The sequence below is a fragment of the Chiloscyllium punctatum genome, chromosome 42, assembly GCF_047496795.1.
Source record: "Chiloscyllium punctatum isolate Juve2018m chromosome 42, sChiPun1.3, whole genome shotgun sequence".
In the NCBI taxonomy this organism is placed as follows: domain Eukaryota; kingdom Metazoa; phylum Chordata; class Chondrichthyes; order Orectolobiformes; family Hemiscylliidae; genus Chiloscyllium; species Chiloscyllium punctatum.
In genome coordinates, this window is record NC_092780.1 from 12,426,114 (window position 1) to 12,443,065 (window position 16,952).

Consider the following 16,952-nt stretch of genomic DNA (forward strand, 5'->3'; position numbering starts at 1 on the left):
CAGGCCTCCTCTCTTCCTCCTCCTCTCCAGAGAGAAAAGTCTGAGCTTATTCACAGTTTAACACAGTTTAAAAATAATGAATCTTCTCTTTAAGACTGAATAATGAAAGATTATTTTTGTCTGAAGATCATGAGTCTGTGAAAATTCTCCTGTAGAGAGCAGTGAAGGGAGGGCCACTCAGTACTTTTAAAGGCAGAGATAGATTCTTGACTAATAAGGGAGGCAGTGGCTTTTTGGGGTAGGCAGGGATGTGGATATATCTGATCAGCCCTAATCCTATTGAATGGTAGAGCAGACTAGAGGGGCCCACTGATTTAGTTCTGCTCCCAATGAATGTGTTTGTGTGACGTGATTTCCTGTCACTAGACAAGTTGACAGTAGCGATTGGAATGAGGAGAATTTCATAAGAACTAGGAGCAGGAAGAGGCAATTCTACCCCTCAAGTCTGCACTACTGTTTAACACAATTGTGGCCTTACTCAGCCTGACCTCCACTACATCTGCCTCTCCTGATAAGCCTTTAATCGATGACAAATTAAAAATCTATCCATCTAACGTGCAGGGAAAGCACAGGATTAATTTAGAAAGAAGTTGCTGGTCTGGTTTGGAGAACATCTTTGAATTGTGTTTACGAATGTTTTGCTTCCTTATTGTTAACAACATGGCCAAATAATTTGTTGAGTTCAAACAAAAGCATTTAAACCTGTGATTGATAGTCCTTTGTTGGTACTGAGTTAGCTAATATCAGGTGCTATATAAATGCAAGTATTTTTGCTTCAACAAAAAGAGAAATTCTTAGAAAGACTCAGCAGGTCTGGTAGCATCTGTGGAAAGAATCTAGTTTTTGGGTGCATTGATCCTTCTTCAGAACCTTTACTTTTTCTACTGGGAGAGTACGGTTATGGCAAGAACTTGAGTTTGATAGCTATTCTACTGAAATAGCTGAAAATGTGTTGCTGGAAAAACGCAGCAGGTCAGGCAGCATCCAAGGAACAGGAGAATCGACGTTTCGGGCATGAGCCCTTCTTCCTGAAGAAGGGCTTATGCCCGAAATGTCGATTCTCCTGCTCCTTGGATGCTGCCTGACCTGCTGCGCTTTTCCAGCAACACATTTTCAGCTCTGATCTCCAGCATCTGCAGTCCTCACTTTTTCCCATTCTACTGAAATACATCATTTAGCTCAGTTAGCTGGTCAACTGGATTGCGATGCATAGTGATGTCAGGGTTCAATTCCCATTCTGGCTGAGCTCACCACAAAGACTCTGCTTTCTGGCCTTCTCCTGAGGCAGAATCACTTATCTCCAGTCGTCAATCCCAAATCAGACAGCACCTTTCACTTTCAATGCTGGGGATCCCACTTGCTGGATGACCAAATGAACAGAACACTGGGATATAGCAGGCTCTTGTACAGCATCTCCTGAAGAAATCTAGGAAAACCATATATTAAAAAAGTAATAGCTACACTGCTACATCCTAATTGATCAAGTAAACCATCAGAGTTTGAACAGATTGTTAATGTCCATGTTTTCATCAAAGTAACTGTTAGAATTTACTCATTTTTGCTAAGGCGAAGGTACCAGGACAGCTGAGTGAAACAATTACATGAATTCTGTTTACGCAATTAATAAATGTCCTGTGCACTCTTTCTAGAAATCTTGATTATTAACAAGGTTGTCCCAAGCTGCTGAACTAATTAGTGTAATGCAATGTACAGGTCGTTCTGCTGTGTTTTGTCAACAATTACAATTCGCTGTAATGTAATTGACGAACTGAGGACACTGTTTTTAAACGCAAACTCTCAATGCAATGTGATTACATTGCCAACGCTTTCAGTGCTGTTTCTAAAGCACGATTTTTCTATTACACAAGAATGCAACCAGCCTGTTATAGAAGAACCACCTGTATTTAATCAACCCGTCACTGCCTCTGTAATTATCTTATTCTACCCCCACCTCATTTTCAGAGAAAACAATTGTTAACTGGATCATACAGACATCAGGGCTATGCCTGGAGCTGTTAAGCACAGAGCTGAACATATAAACGATAATATTGGAAATAATGTGTATATCAGTGTCTGAAAACTCAACCATTTCCTTTTACAATGTCAAAATTTTAAAATGTTTAGTAAATTACCAATGTAATTCCGATGGAAATTGACAACTGTGTTTCCTACTTTGCAATATTGGCTACACTTCCAAAGTATTATTGATAAAAGATACATTGAAGATGTCTGTCGGGCCCATAATGTGGTACAAATGCGAGTGCTTAAAGACCACATATATTATTGTGCAAGACTTTGTTTTGTGAAGGCAGAAAGAACGTGCAAACATAGCACCTGGTTCAATGGAACAAAACAGGCATAACCATTGTCCAGTTCACTGCTCAGGACATTGTCTTTACCAATCAGAACCAACCTGACTGGTTTAAATTTAAACACACTTGATAGTTAGTTGTCAATCATCTGGTGCATTCTCAATGCTAATGTGTCTGCCAATCGAATTCTACCTGCCAACCAATCCAAATGTTCTTCTCCTGCATTATAAACACTTTGTTCCCCTCTATATTGTCATTTATTGTAAAGTGTCCTGCTGATTGCAAGATGAAAAGCACCAACAAAGTGTGTCCTCTGTTAGCAATACTTGGTCTGTACTGCCAAACTACTTCAGAAGCTGGCCTGTAAAGGACTTTGGGACATCCAATGGATGTGAAAGGTGCTGTGTAAATGCAAGCATTGTTTTGCTTTTCCTGTCGGGACAGTGGTTATGTGTTGAGAACAGGACTAGACTTGGTTTTGGAAAGTATTGTAGCGTTGCAATCTTAAGTCTGGCTTGACCAGTTCTGTTTTAGATGTAGTCAGCGCCTGAGTGAAAAAGATTCACACATCATTGATGGAATCAGGTTGTATTCGAGGCTGACATTTTCAGTGCCTCTCTGAGGAGGTGCAGCATGGTCAGAGATGCTGTTTATCAGCTGTGATTGTTAATCGTTGTCCTATGATCTCATTCAATAGCAGAGCAGACACAGAGTGCTGAATGACCTAATTCTCTACCCAATTCCAATGGTCCTGTTCCTCGAATTCTGTTCTAGATAGAAATGATGGATAAAAAAATAATAAAAGCAAGGACTTCTCCATGGTCAAATATTCCTCCCTCGACTGTTAGAAATCAATTATTTGTCGATTTATTAATTTACTGTGGGGTTGGGCGGTGCTTACAATGCCAGTCCTGTTCACCCCTATAATCATTTGAAATTGGTTGTAAAATAATTTTGGAGGTTCCACACACATGTTCTTTGTCAGTGACGCGTACACTTTGGAATAACACTACAAAACCAATAAACGTCAAGAGAAGCATAGGTTTTAGAAATGGCTATTCTCCATCGATTTGTTCAGCAGCTATTTTGTTCCACTATAATTTCAGAAGCTACATCGATGGCGTTCAGTATTAGATAGAAGCCAGCATCCTTGTTTAAAATGATTACAAATGTATCACTGACTAATGTGTGATGTGAATGATGATTCTGTTCTGATTCCGTTATCTCATTGGTTCACAGGTCCCTCCCCCAGCTGTCGAACGGTTCCCTCATGAAGGACCAGAAATCAATGAAATGAACATGGTGGAAATGGCTAACCAGATCACAACGTTTGACTGGGAGCTTTTAAACTGCGTGCATGAGGTACTGGCCTCCTGCAAGTTTCACACCTCACCTTGTCATAGCATTTAATGGGGGAAACAGAGGGCCAGTCACCCAGTAGACCAGCCTAATGCTCTGCAGACACAGGTTCAAAACCCTCTGTGGCTACAGGGGAAATTTAAATTCCACCAATTAATACATTTTAATGAATCGCTGGGGAGTGAAAGCTCATCTCAATGATTGTGACCATCATCAAATTGTGATAAAAATCCACTGGTTCACTAATGTTGCGAGGGAAGGAAATCTGCTGTGCTCACCTGACCTGGCCTACGTGTGACTCCAGACCCAGAGCGATGTGAGTGCCCTTTGAGGGTCATTAAAGGTCAATTAAGGGTGAGCAACAAATGCTGGCATTGCCAGTCACACTTTCGACACACTGAAGGGTAAAATTTGAGCAATAAGTTATTGATTAATATCGTAGGGAAACTGGGAAGGTGTATCAAAAAAAGTAGTAAATAAAAATCAAAAGAACTGTGGATGCGGAGACAAAAATATAAATTGTTGGAAAAGCTTAGCAAGTCTGGCAGCATCTGTGGAGAGAAATCAGAATTAATGTGTTGGGTTGTTCCTCAGCGAGTCATTTGACCTGAAACATTGACTCTGATTTCTCTCCACAGATGCTGTCAGACCTGATCCCAGCAATCTCTATTTTTATCAAAACAGTATGTATGGGAAAGCCGGATAAACACTGAGGAGAAAGGAATGGAAAGATAAGGGGAGGGGTCTAGGTGGAGACTTAGTGTGTAAACACTGACAGAGACTAAATGGGCCAAATGGCCTGTGTTAACTATAAACTCTCTCTGCTTTGTGTTAATACGCTGGCTGATTTCTTTGTAGCTGGAGCTGATCCATTACGTCTTCCGGAACGAGAGTATTCGGAGGCGAACAGCAAACCTGGAGCTGGTGCTGCAACGGTGCAGTGAGGTGCAACACTGGGTGGCCACCGAGATACTGATGTGTGAACGCCTGGGCAAACGAGTGCAGCTTCTCAAAACCTTCATTAATATCGCAGCTCTGTAAGTACTCACCTGGGTTCACAAAGTGTGGTTAGTGTCTGTGATAGAGGGGGTGAGAAAACTCGCGACCCCAGATTGGTAACATTACAGTTTTACCACCACGTTATTTCGGCTTGGACTCATTGGTGCTTCATCCTGCCTGTGCTGCGTAAATGTCAGCTTGGCACACTCGCAGTGCTCTTGCTTATGGCTCATGAGGTTGAAAATTTAAGTCCAGCTACAAGAATTTAGAACGATGCTTTGTTGAGTTGAGTTTTGTATTGTTGATTGTTGTATTGTTGTATTGAAGATGCTGCTTTTTTGTATGGGATCTTTCTATTGGACATAAAAGGTCTTGTGGCACTGTTTCAAAGATGGGTGCTCCAGCAGTGGCCAGCTTCATGTCTAAGACGACGCATTTAGAAACTGACTAATTTGCTTGTCTGAGAGCAGAGGCGGTCGCATTGTGATTGAGAGAGACAGAATAATGCTCTGATGATACACATTTAAATCTGAGCTGGTGGAATTTAAATTGAATTACTATAATTGAAAGCCAGTCTCTAATGTTGACCTTGAAACTAATTTTGAAGGGGTTTACTTTTGGGGAGGAATCTCCATCTAACACCAGATCCAACTGACCTCTGAAATGACCTATGGCCTTGTAAGCCATTTTGTTCAAGGGTAGTTAGGGATAGGCCGCAAATGCTCGCCTTGTCAGTATACCCATATCATGTAAAATCATAAGAGAAAGTGCGTGACTGGGAATGCATAGGCTGTCACAATAACTACCATGACAAATCTTCAGAAATAGTTTATTGACCATGAAGTGGTTAGGGACAGTCCTGAGGATGTGACCCTTGCAACATAACTGCAAGTCATTTTCACTGATCTCCATAGTAGTGCCCCTTACTACTGACCTCAATGCTCAAGGAAAATAAAATCAGCCAAAGTTCCTACTGCAGTTTGCTAGCTTTTGACCTTAATGCAGAAACCTCAGCATGACATTGGCATTTCAAATTCAGCTTGGTTCTCGGGCATGGTGCCAGCTTATCTTATAGATCAAGAGCAAGTGAAATATTTAGTATTACGTTTTGATTCTGCAAGGGTTAACATTGGTAAATGCATTCGGCTCCTCCCATCCTGCTGATGTTGGACAGTCTTGGGTGAGAATCAAAGAGTCCAGCTCTCGGTCCCAATGTCAGCCATGTCTTCCACAGCTCCTTTGTCATTAAATCTATCCAGCCAATGGAGCTTTTACACGTTGCTGTCATACACTAAACTAATCCTGTTGTTAAGATAGTTGCTTCTGTTATTCACAAGTTTGTTCCTGCTTTACCATTGTTGGTCAAACAGTCCCTTTGACACATTATAAAGAGAAGGATTAACATCAGATTTGAACTAACTAAAAACCTGGAATTGAGAAAAGTAACCTAATGCCAGCCATTGCTGATTGTCCATAAAAACAAGGCTGGGTCACTAATGCTCTTCAGGGAAGGAAATCTGCTGACCTCGCCTGGTCTGCTGTATGTGACTCAGACCCACAGCAATGTAATAGTCTCTTAACTGCTCCCTGGACAATTAGAGATGGCCAATGAGTGATAGCCTAGCCAGCGCCACCCTGAACAAAAATAAAAAGAAAGCTTAAGGACTCTTGAGGCACAATGGTAGTGTCCTTACTTCTGAACCAGGAGGTTTGAGTTCAAGTTGCATCTGCTTCAGAGCTGGACAGGTCAATTAAAAATCTCTCCCAGGAAAGGTTCGACCAAAGCCGCAAGCTCCTATTGCTCGGTCCCACGACCACTCATTCAAAAAGGTACAGGATGCGGTTTGTTCTCTAACGCAATTCCAGGGGGACGTGAAAGAAACAGAAAGTTTACCAGAACTGATAAAAATCGCTCTTGGCTGGTGAATGAACCAAAGCAGTTGAGATAAAGGATGCTGTTTATGATCAGGTGTTTGGAGTACTCATTAATCAGATCTCACTTTCTGCAGACAGTCTAGACAGATCGCACAAGATAATCGGCAGCTTTAGTTTCACAGCAACCGCAACATCTGCCACTCACTGAACTGAAGGGGCCCCACGTCCTGCATTGACTGGCTCCACCCAGTGAGTGCCAGCTATGAATCAGCAAGTGGGTGGCGTACAGTCACCTACACGACGAGGCCTGTCCTAGAAAGTGCACATTCCTTAAACCGACAGCTCCCTCAGCGCCCATTCAGCTAAACCCAAATGTCAACACTGGAAATCCAGACGTGTGGAGTTGAAATGAATCAGTAAAACTTCTCTCTATCACAAACCAATACGGATTATGATGTGGAGGTGCCATTGTAGGACTGGGATGGACAAAGTCAGAAGCCATACGACATCAGGTTAGAGTCTGACAGGTTTATTTGAAACTACAAGCTTTTGGTATGGAGGTCCAGTGTTGAACTGGGATGTACAAAGTTAAACATCACACAATATCAGGTTATAGTCCAACAGGTTTAACTGGAAGCACTAGCTTGCAGAGTGCTGCTCCTTCATCAGGTGGTTGTGGAGTATAAGATTGTAAGAGTTTGGAGATTGTAAGATCTTACAATCCTATACTCCACAATCACTCAACTCCAATCTGAAGTTGTGTGATTTTTAACTTTGTACAAGCTTTTGAAGCACTGCTGTTGGATTATAACCTGGTGTCGTGTGACTTCTGACGATAGGAATTAGATATTGGGCTGTCACTATCATCACCACAACAGCGTGCAGGAAAATTCAGCGCAGCGATCCTGTTTGTGTGGACTGTACATGCTGTTAATCCACAAGGGATAATCAATTCTGTGGGTAAACTCTGCTCTCATCACCACCTAACACTGATGGGGACACGGACAATAGATAACCAGTAATAATATCAAACAAAGAGAATATTATTGATGCTAGAAATCGGAAATTGTTCATTAGCTCATTAAATAATATATCTACATTTTTAATTATGTAATTATTAAATAATAGATTTATCTAAATAAGATTAAATAATTTGTTTATTAAGATAATTTATGATACATTAACATGAGAAAAATTAATTCATCTCCAGATATGTGCATCTTTACAAATGTAAACAGATTTCTAAAAGAGACTTTTCTGATTTAACACAGATCTTTGGTGCCTGAGACTATTGATAGGAAGGTCAGTCCTGTGCTGCACATGATTTTCTGACCATGTAAAATGCTAAGGTTATATGTCACAAGCAGAGGCAATTTCAACACCACTGTGTGGTTGTGTACTCTGCGGGGGTGTCCAGCAATACAATTACTCCCTAATTTGTGCCTCCATCCTACTTCTGAACTGTAGTGAGATTGATGACCTCTATCTGCTGCAGTGAATGAATCCCAGGTGTAACACACTCCCCACGTTTTGAGATCTGCTCCATTGTGTTTTTGCAGTTGAAATAAATAAAACATTTATTTTTGATTTATTTAACTTTTTGTATGGCCTTGGGATATTCCAGGGCCCTTAATGCCAGTGAATTGTTTGCAGTGTAATCCCTGTTGTGATGTAGGAAACGTGGCAGTCAATCTATGCACTGCAGCCTCCCACCAGGTAATCTGCTCGAGTGATGTTAGTTAAAAGGTAAATATTCAGTTGGAACTTGTGTGGAACTCCTGTGCAATTCTTCAAAATTCTGTCCTGGAATTTGTTATTTTGCCTTTGATCAAGTTTACTCTGGTTCCCGTACATGCCTGTTCCTTTTTGCTCCACCATTTCAGACCTCAGCTGAGTCCAGCCCTGACCTTTGATGTTTCCATTCTAAAACTCCTCTGTGTCATTCCTTCTCTCCCTAATTGTAAAAGTTCCCTCAACTCCTATCTTTACAGGCCAATGTAACTGCACAACCCACCTTCATCTCTCACCTCTGATATGCTTTGGAAGCTTTGGATTGTTTGGAAGTTTTGGATTTACCAAAATGTTGCCGGGTATGGAAGGTTTGAGTAATAAGGAAAGGCTGATTGGCTGGGACTTTTTTCACTGGAACATTGGAGATTGAGAGGTGACTTTATAGAGGTTTATAAAATCATGAGGGGACTAGATTAGATTAGATTCCCTACAGTATGGAAACAGGCCCTTCGGCCCAACAAGTCCACACCGACCCTCCGAAGAGCAACCCACCCAGACCTGTTCCCCTAGATTCACCCCTGACTAATGCATCTAACACGACCAGCAATTTAGCATGGCCAATTCACCTAACCTGCACATCTTTGGACTGTGGGAGGAAACCGGAGCACCTGGAGGAAACCCATGCAAACATGGGGAGAATGTGCAAACTTCACACAGACAGTTGCCTGAGGCGCAAATTGAACCCGGGTCCCTGGCGCTGTGAGGCAGCAGTGCTAACCACTGAGCCACCGTGCGGGTGTTTTTTCCCTAGGATTGGGGATTTCAAGAAGAGGGGGCGTGTTTTTAAGGTGAGAGGAGAGATTTTAAAAAAAGACATAAGAGGCAAATTTTTTACACAAAGGGTGGTTCACATGTGGACTGAATGTCCTGAGGAACTGGTCGATGTGGGCACAGTTACAGTGTTTAAAAGACCATTAGATAAGTACATGGATAGGAAAGGTTTGTTGGGATATGGGCAGAAGCAGGCAGGTGGGACTAGTTTAGTTTGGGATTATGTTCGGTGTGCACTGGCTGGATTAAAGGGTCTGTTTCTGTGTTGTATGACTGTGACTATATAAATGCTGTGTAAACTTAAGTGGGCGTTTTGTTGAATATAGCAATGGGATAGCTAGATTTTTCATTGCTAGTTGTTAAAACCAAGAGTTTTGACATCTGAAACCTTTGTCTTCCAATGTCACCTGTGAAGCCCTTCTGGCCTTCCAACTCATCTTTATGAAAAGTCCACAAAAAACGTTTTCTCAATTAAGCTTTTTGTCGCTCAGTTACTCCTTTTCTTGACGTGACAACTCTGCTCCTTTAAACCAAGGCGTGGAGCGCCTCAGGGCATTTTACATGTTGGAGGTGCTATCTATAACCAGGAGTTGACTCAAAGCCGTGGGAAAACACTGTGGTTGAGCTTCCCCTCCCCGGTACGCAGCAGTATTTTGCCTGTTTATCCATGTCACTCCTAACGTCTCCCTTCACCTTCCAGCTGTAAAGAGAAGCAGAACCTGTTCTCGTTTTTTGCCATCGTCATGGGCTTGTGCAATGCTGCTGTCAGCCGCCTCTGCCTAACCTGGGAGGTAAGTGGCTCACCAAACAATCAGATTGTGCCTAAACACACTGTACTGAGCTGTTTACATCCATTGTCATGGTTACTGCGAGCATAGGTTGCTACTATACGATTAATTCAAATTAATTGTAAAGGAACACTGATTCAGCACCAGCTAGATTATTGCATCAAATTTTGAGCATTGCACGTTAGGAAGGATGTGAAGGCAATGCAGAGAGTTCGGAAAAGGTTCATGAGCGTGTTTCCAAGGATGAAGAGCATCGGTTTTGCAGACAGATTGGAGAACATGGGTCCATTTCCTTTGGAGATGAGAAGGTTCAGAGGAGGCTTAATGGAGATGAACAAAATCATGAAAGGTCTGGACAGAGGAGATGAGCAAAGATGTCCTGGGGGTGGATGCACGTTCTCCTCCAAACCACACATCATTCTGACCTGGAAAGATATGACAATAGACAATAGGTGCAGGAGTAGGCCATTCTGCCCTTCGAGCCTGCACCACCATTCAATATGATCATGGCTGATCATCCTTAATTAGTATCCTGTTCCTGCCTTATCTCCATAACCCTTGATTCCACTATCCTCGAAAGCTCTATCCAACTCTTTCTTAAATGAATCCAGAGACTGGGCCTCCACTGCCCTCTGGGGCAGAGCATTCCACACAGCCACCACTCTCTGGTTGAAGAGGTTTCTCCTCATCTCTGTCCTAAATGGTGTACCCCGTATTTTTAAGCTGTGTCCTCTGGTTCGGCACTCAACCATCAGCGGAAACATGTTTTCTGCCTCCAGAGTGTCCAATCCTTTAATAATCTTCTATGTCTCAATCAGATCCCCTCTCAGTCTTCTAAACTCAACGGTATACAAGCCCAGTCGCTCCAGTCTTTCAGCGTAAGGTAGTCCTGCCATTCCAGGAATTGACCTCGTGAACCTATGCTGCACTCCCTCAATAGCCAGAATGTCTTTCCTCAAATTTGGAGACCTGAACTGCACACAGTACTCGAGGTGTGGTCTCACCAGGGCCCTGTACAGCTGCAGAAGAACCTCTTTGCTTCTATACTCAATCCCTCTTGTTATGAAGGCCAGCATACTATTACCCTTCTTCACTACCTGCTGTACCTGCATGCTTACCTTCATTGACTGGTGTACAAGAACACCCAGATCTCTTTGTACTGCCCCTTTACCTAAATTGATTCCATTTAGGTAGTAATCTGCCTTCCTGTTCTTGCCACCAAAGTGGATAACCATACATTTATCATCATTCTTTCAGTTTCACTGCATCAATGCTGGAACTCTGTCTTGAACAGCCACTGTGGGTGGATGGACTGCAGCCGTTCAAGGTCCTGGCTCATACATGCCTTCTCCAGGGTATTTAGAGATGGGCACTGAAGCAGTGTCCACATCCCCAGGATGTTTGGTTTGAGAAATGGATGTGGTGGCTGCAGTGTTTGTCATTCCCGATTTTGGGAGGGAAGGAAACCTAAGGATTCAATTACAGCTTGAAGTGCTGCTAAGAGCAGAACTTTCCATTATCCATTGGCTGCAATCCATTGTGTAACCATGCCCAGTCCAGAAAATGGATCTCCCATCTTGTCTTTGCAGTCGAGGTGGCTGGTTCTATAATGTGGGCAGCACAGCCTGGTACACTTGTTGTCTGTGGAGATCAACATCCCATTTGGAACACCCTTTCCCAGAGTGTGGTGGAGGTGCGGTCATTGACTACTTTCAATACCGAGGTAGAAACACTCTTGCCTAATGAGAGATTCAGATGGTTTGGGGCTGTGCAAGAAAATGGAGATGAGGACGAAATCAGATCAGCCATCATTTTGTTGAATAATGGAGTAGTCTTAAAGTGGCTGCATAGCCTAATCCAGTTCCCATGTTGTATGTTCGCTGGCAAAACCACGGCCCCGCTGACACATGCATGCATTTGCGTGTACAAACACAGGCATACATGTGCAAATGCATTCACAAAACTAAGCACATATACACAGACATACATGAACACAGATGCACATATACAAATGCACTCACAAACACAGACACCCATGAATACACACACATTAGCACATACAGGAGCACACACACACATGAACACACAAACCCAGATGAACATGTATACATGTGAACACACTTGAACACAAATACACATGAATGCAAGCATGTGCACGCACACACATCTTCACTCTCACCCACGCACCCAAACACGTGTGTGCACTAAACGCACATCACCCCACAGACAGCAACGTCCTATCAGCATCTGTCCTACCAAACCCCTTCAGAGAAGGATGACATTTTGAAATCAGGAAGAGGGACTATGCTGTACTTTAACCAGCTGGCAATGAGAGTGAGTGGTTATTAGCAGTTTAGTGGACATGGAAGCGGAAGAGACACCAGGACCAGGTGAGATACCTCCGCAGTTGCCATAGGAGGCAAGGGAAGGAATTACAGGAGCTCTTGATATTAATTTTCCAGCCCTCTCTGACCATAGGAGAGCTAATGTAGCACTGTTGTTCAAGAAGTGTGATAGGGATAAACTAGGGAAGCACAGGCTAGTGATTCTAGTATCATTGGAAGACATTCTGACAGACCGAATTAATCTCTACTTGGAAAGGCACAGATTAATCAAGGATAATCAGCGTGGCTTTGTAAAGAATTGATTATGTCCAACAAATTTGATTACATTTCTAGAGGAGATGATTCAGTGTGTCGATGAGAGCAGTGCGGCTGATCTAATAATCTGCATGAATTTCTTTAGGGCCTTTAACAAGGGGAACTTGCCAAATTGAATTTGAGAGCTAGGAGCAGGAGTAGGCAGTTCAGCCCCATATGCCAGTTCCCTGATTGAAAACGATCATTTGATTTCCAATCCACTTCAACTCCGCATATTGGGGTTGGGGGGGGGGGGGGGATGGTTGAAAGTAGCTTTTGTGACTGGCAGCCTGTGTCCAGTGGCATGCCGCAAGGTTCGATTCTGGGTCATGTGTTCTTGGTGGTTTCTGTTAATGATCTGGACATGAATGTAGGAGATATGATCAATAATTTCACAGATGACTCTAAAATGGGGTGAATAGTGAGGAAGGAAGCCTTAGACTACGTGATGATGCAGATGGGCTGAAGGGTGGCAAATGGAATTTAATCCTGAAAAGTGTGAGGTGACACTTTGGGATGAATAACATGGCAAGGGAGTACAAGGTAGGACCTTAGGAAGTATGGAGTATCAGAGGCACCTTGGTGTGCATGCCCATAGATCCTTGAAGGCATCAGGGCAGGTAGATAAGGTGATTAAGAAGGCATATGGAATAGGTATCTTTATTAATCAAAGTACTGAATAGATGGACATGTAGGTTCTGATGGAGCTGTATAAAGAGTTAATTTGTCCGCAGCTGGAGTGCTATAGGAAGGGCGATTGCATGAGAAAGGGTGAGAGGAGACTCACCAGGATGTTACCTGGGCCAAGGCTATGAAGAGAGAACAGATAGGCTGTGGTTGTTTCCCTTCGAACTGAAGGAGCACCTGATTGATATAGACTAAGTCCGGAGGGATGTAGATAAGGAGAGATACTTCCCCTTAGTAGGGGGGTCTGTAACTAGACAAACCAGTTTTCAGGCAAGGAGTGAGAGGTTTAGAGGGGATTAGAGGAAAAATGAGGGTGGTGGGAGTTTGAAACTCACTGCCTGAAAGGGTGGTGGAGTCAAGAACCCTCAGGACAGTTAAGAACTTGTTGGATAAAAACGCTTAAAATTGCTCCGGACCAAGCTCTGGAAAATGGGATTAGAAAGGATGGATGTTTGATAACCAGCATAGACATGATAGACCAAAGGGTCACTTCCCATACTGAAAACGCAATAAAAATCCTACAAACCTCCGAAATCTCTCTCTTCTTAACTGAGTTTCTAATTTCTATCTGAAGTCAAACCATTTTCATTCTCATTTTATTTTGTTTGCTTTACAGAAACTGCCTGCAAAATGCAAAAAGCTGTTCCAGAAATTTGAGAGCTTAACGGTGAGTAGCAAACTGCCCTCACTCTGGGTTAGACAGTCTGGTTCAGTGGTTGAGGAATTCCTGGTCTAGCTCATTCACCAGGAACGAGGCGTTCACCCCGATGCTACATGGTCACCAGCGTTGCTAGGAAGTTAGCAGGAGTCCTTTGGCTCCTGTAAACGGGGGTGCTTTTTATGGCCCCTCCACCAGCTTATCTGAAGCCAGGGAATGGTGACAGATGAGATAAGTGTGTGGCCAGGTCTCTGTCTTCCTGCCTAGCTCCTGACTTGACCCCCATGTTCAGGAAGGTGCAAATAAGGTGTCAGGTTTGATGCTGGGGGTCTTGCTGTTTGTGTCCAGTAATGATCTCAACACTGAGACCCTTAAGTCATCAAAGAATGGTCGCTTGCACTTCTCATTCTGCTGTGTTGTAATAATACTGTGGCAGAGTAATAAATACTAGTATTGTGGCTGGGCAAAGCCAGTGTGACAACTTTCACAGCAGAGGTCAGGATGGAACTTAATGTATGCTCACTACCAACAGTCCTCTGTGCTGCTAAAATCACACTCAAAGGAGGTACTGTGAGACCTTCCCCTTCTCACTCTGTGTTACCTCCTGACCCTGTGGCGTTTATAACCCCACTCTCACTGGGGTCTCCAATGTCTACCTGTCCAATTCCCTCAGCTCCTCCTTAAAGAGCGGCTGGAAAAGCTTGGCCTTTTTTTTTGCTGGAGGGTAGGAGGTTGAGAGGCGATCCGATAGAAGTTTATAAAATAATGAAAGGTGGAAATAGAGTTAATGGTAGTTATCCTTTCCCTAGGAGAGAGGAGAGAGATTTTAAAAAGACTTAAGAGGTAAATGTTTTACACCAGAGGGTGATTCGTGTGTGGAATGAACTTTCTGAGAAAGTGGCGGGCGGTACAATTGAGTTTAAAAGACATTCAGTTGGATACATGAATAGGAAAGGTTTGGAGGGACATGGGCCTGGAGCAGGCAGGTGGGACCAGTTTAGTTCAGCATCATGTTCGGCTTGGACTGATTAGAGGGAAGGGTCTGTTTCTGTGCTGTTTGAGAAAGACTGTGTAAAACTAAATGGGTGTTTTGTGGAGTGTAGCCATGGGACAGCTAGATTTTTCTAGTAATGAAAGCCTACATTTTTAACATCAGAAGCCCCTCAGCTTTAATCCAAAAGAAGACATCTTCAGACCTTCTCACAACTCCTTCCAATCCCAACAGTTGCCACAACGTACAGTGGCACTACTGGGTCTATAAGAGCTGCCAGCCAATCAGAGTAGCCAGCAGTCTTTGAAGGTGGGACTTCTTGTCCTGAGAGGGGCAGCACTCTTAAACCTGGGCATCCTTCATGAAGTGTTCTCAACATGGGCTTGCCTGATTTAGGGGTAACAAGCGATGGTCAATTTTTGAAATAGGCTCCCCCTCTAAAATTCCCCAGATACGATTGGGGCCATCTGGTAAGCTTTTACTCTCTGATTCCTTGATCCATTGAAGAGGAAGGAGCGCCCGCTGCCTTTTATTTTGATGTTAATCTGTCAGCTTCTGAATAGTATGGAGGCTTATGTCATTGCCTCCCATTGAGTGGACATTGTCATTGGACCACATTTAGTGAAATATTTACACGCACATCTGGTACTTTCTCCTCCTCCTCCACAAGGCAAGTGGTTTCCCTGTTTTACATAGGGGAAACCATTCCATTGTTCTCTGGCTGGACTTCACTCCAGGTCCAAACTGCACAAACCAATCTCTGTTGACCTGTGACAGAATGCAAAGCTTTGTACCAGGAAAAGACAGTCTGATAATCAGGAAGGTAGCTCTTTCACGCTGGTTGTTCTGGATTTCATTGTACCTAATGGCTGAATGCCTTCACTTTTTTTTTACCAGGATCCCTCACGTAACCATAAATCCTACAGAGACGCCATCGCCAGAATGAAGCCTCCACTTATTCCTTTTGTTCCCTTGCTGCTAAAAGGTAAAACTCTTAACACTCACTGGAATCGAGTGCTATATATAGCTTTGTTTCATAGAATCATAAAGCAGTGGCTGTGTCCATTCAGCCCACTTTGATTTTGATGGCCCTTTGAAAGAACCATCTAATTGGTCGCACTCCCTTCACTGTTGCTGGGCCTAAATCCTGGAATTCCCTCCCTAAAGGCATTGTGTGTGTGTGTCGCTGCACTGCATGGGCTGTGCAGCTTAAGAAGACAGCACACCTTCTCAAAGAGCAATTAGGTCTGGGTGGTAAATCCTGTGAATACTACGTTTAAAAATGTGTAAGAAATGGCATGGAGCCAGGAGATGGCCCATTGACTACGGAACTGTTCCTTTGCTGTGGGAGCAGGGAAACTCTCAATGGCAAGACATCATACAGCAGTCAAATGATCGAAGCAGCCAGATGTCCCTTCAACAGTGGCTTGAGCATGTGTAAAGGTTCTCAATGAGTGCTTCTACTGTGTTTCCTAGTACAGGGAGAACTCAATGGTTTTAAACCTCAAGGTCTGAAGGGTCAATGTTCACCAGAAATACATAGAGCCAGGCAGATTAGCATAACTTCCAATGATTGAGGAACACTTGCACATTTGTCTGTATGGGTAGAAATAAAAAGTACACTGGGAGCTCTTTATAGAAAGCACAGAGAACAATGAGAGGAAAAGAGGCTGTGGGAAAAGGCAATGTGAGAAATAATATCAGGTTATAGATTGATTGAAAAGCCATGTGTTGAATTTTTCTCTGCCTGGGGAAGATTTGTAGAACTTCTGAATTAATCAACACTTGTTTTCAGGTAGTTATAATTATTGCATAATTTAAACATATATTTTTGGTGATCTTTACAGATATGACATTCATACATGAGGGCAACAAAACATTCTTGAATCAACTGGTGAACTTTGAGAAGATGGTGAGTATTGCTTTGTACATTCTAGCACGCATGATCGTAAATCTAGAGAACAAAATTCAAACTGGATCACAGCAAACAATCCTTTACACAAAGGGACAGTGTTCCAGCATACTGCACCATCCTGAGTACAAAGGGAGAGTGTTCCAGCACACTGCACCATCCTGAATACA

The 16,952-nt window shown here is 43.0% G+C and overlaps 1 protein-coding gene across 2 annotated transcripts in view; it reads left to right on the forward strand.

Annotated features, from left to right (window-relative positions):
* The window catches only part of rapgefl1 (Rap guanine nucleotide exchange factor (GEF)-like 1), a 111,080-nt gene that overhangs the window by 82,280 nt on the left and 11,848 nt on the right, over positions 1–16,952 (forward strand). For both annotated transcript variants that reach the window (XM_072561410.1, XM_072561409.1), the window contains exons 10-15: positions 3,552–3,674; positions 4,530–4,708; positions 9,808–9,898; positions 13,838–13,888; positions 15,768–15,855; positions 16,718–16,782. In XM_072561410.1, the coding sequence (XP_072417511.1) occupies positions 3,552–3,674; positions 4,530–4,708; positions 9,808–9,898; positions 13,838–13,888; positions 15,768–15,855; positions 16,718–16,782 (597 nt within the window). The remainder of the gene's footprint in view (positions 1–3,551; positions 3,675–4,529; positions 4,709–9,807; positions 9,899–13,837; positions 13,889–15,767; positions 15,856–16,717; positions 16,783–16,952) is intronic.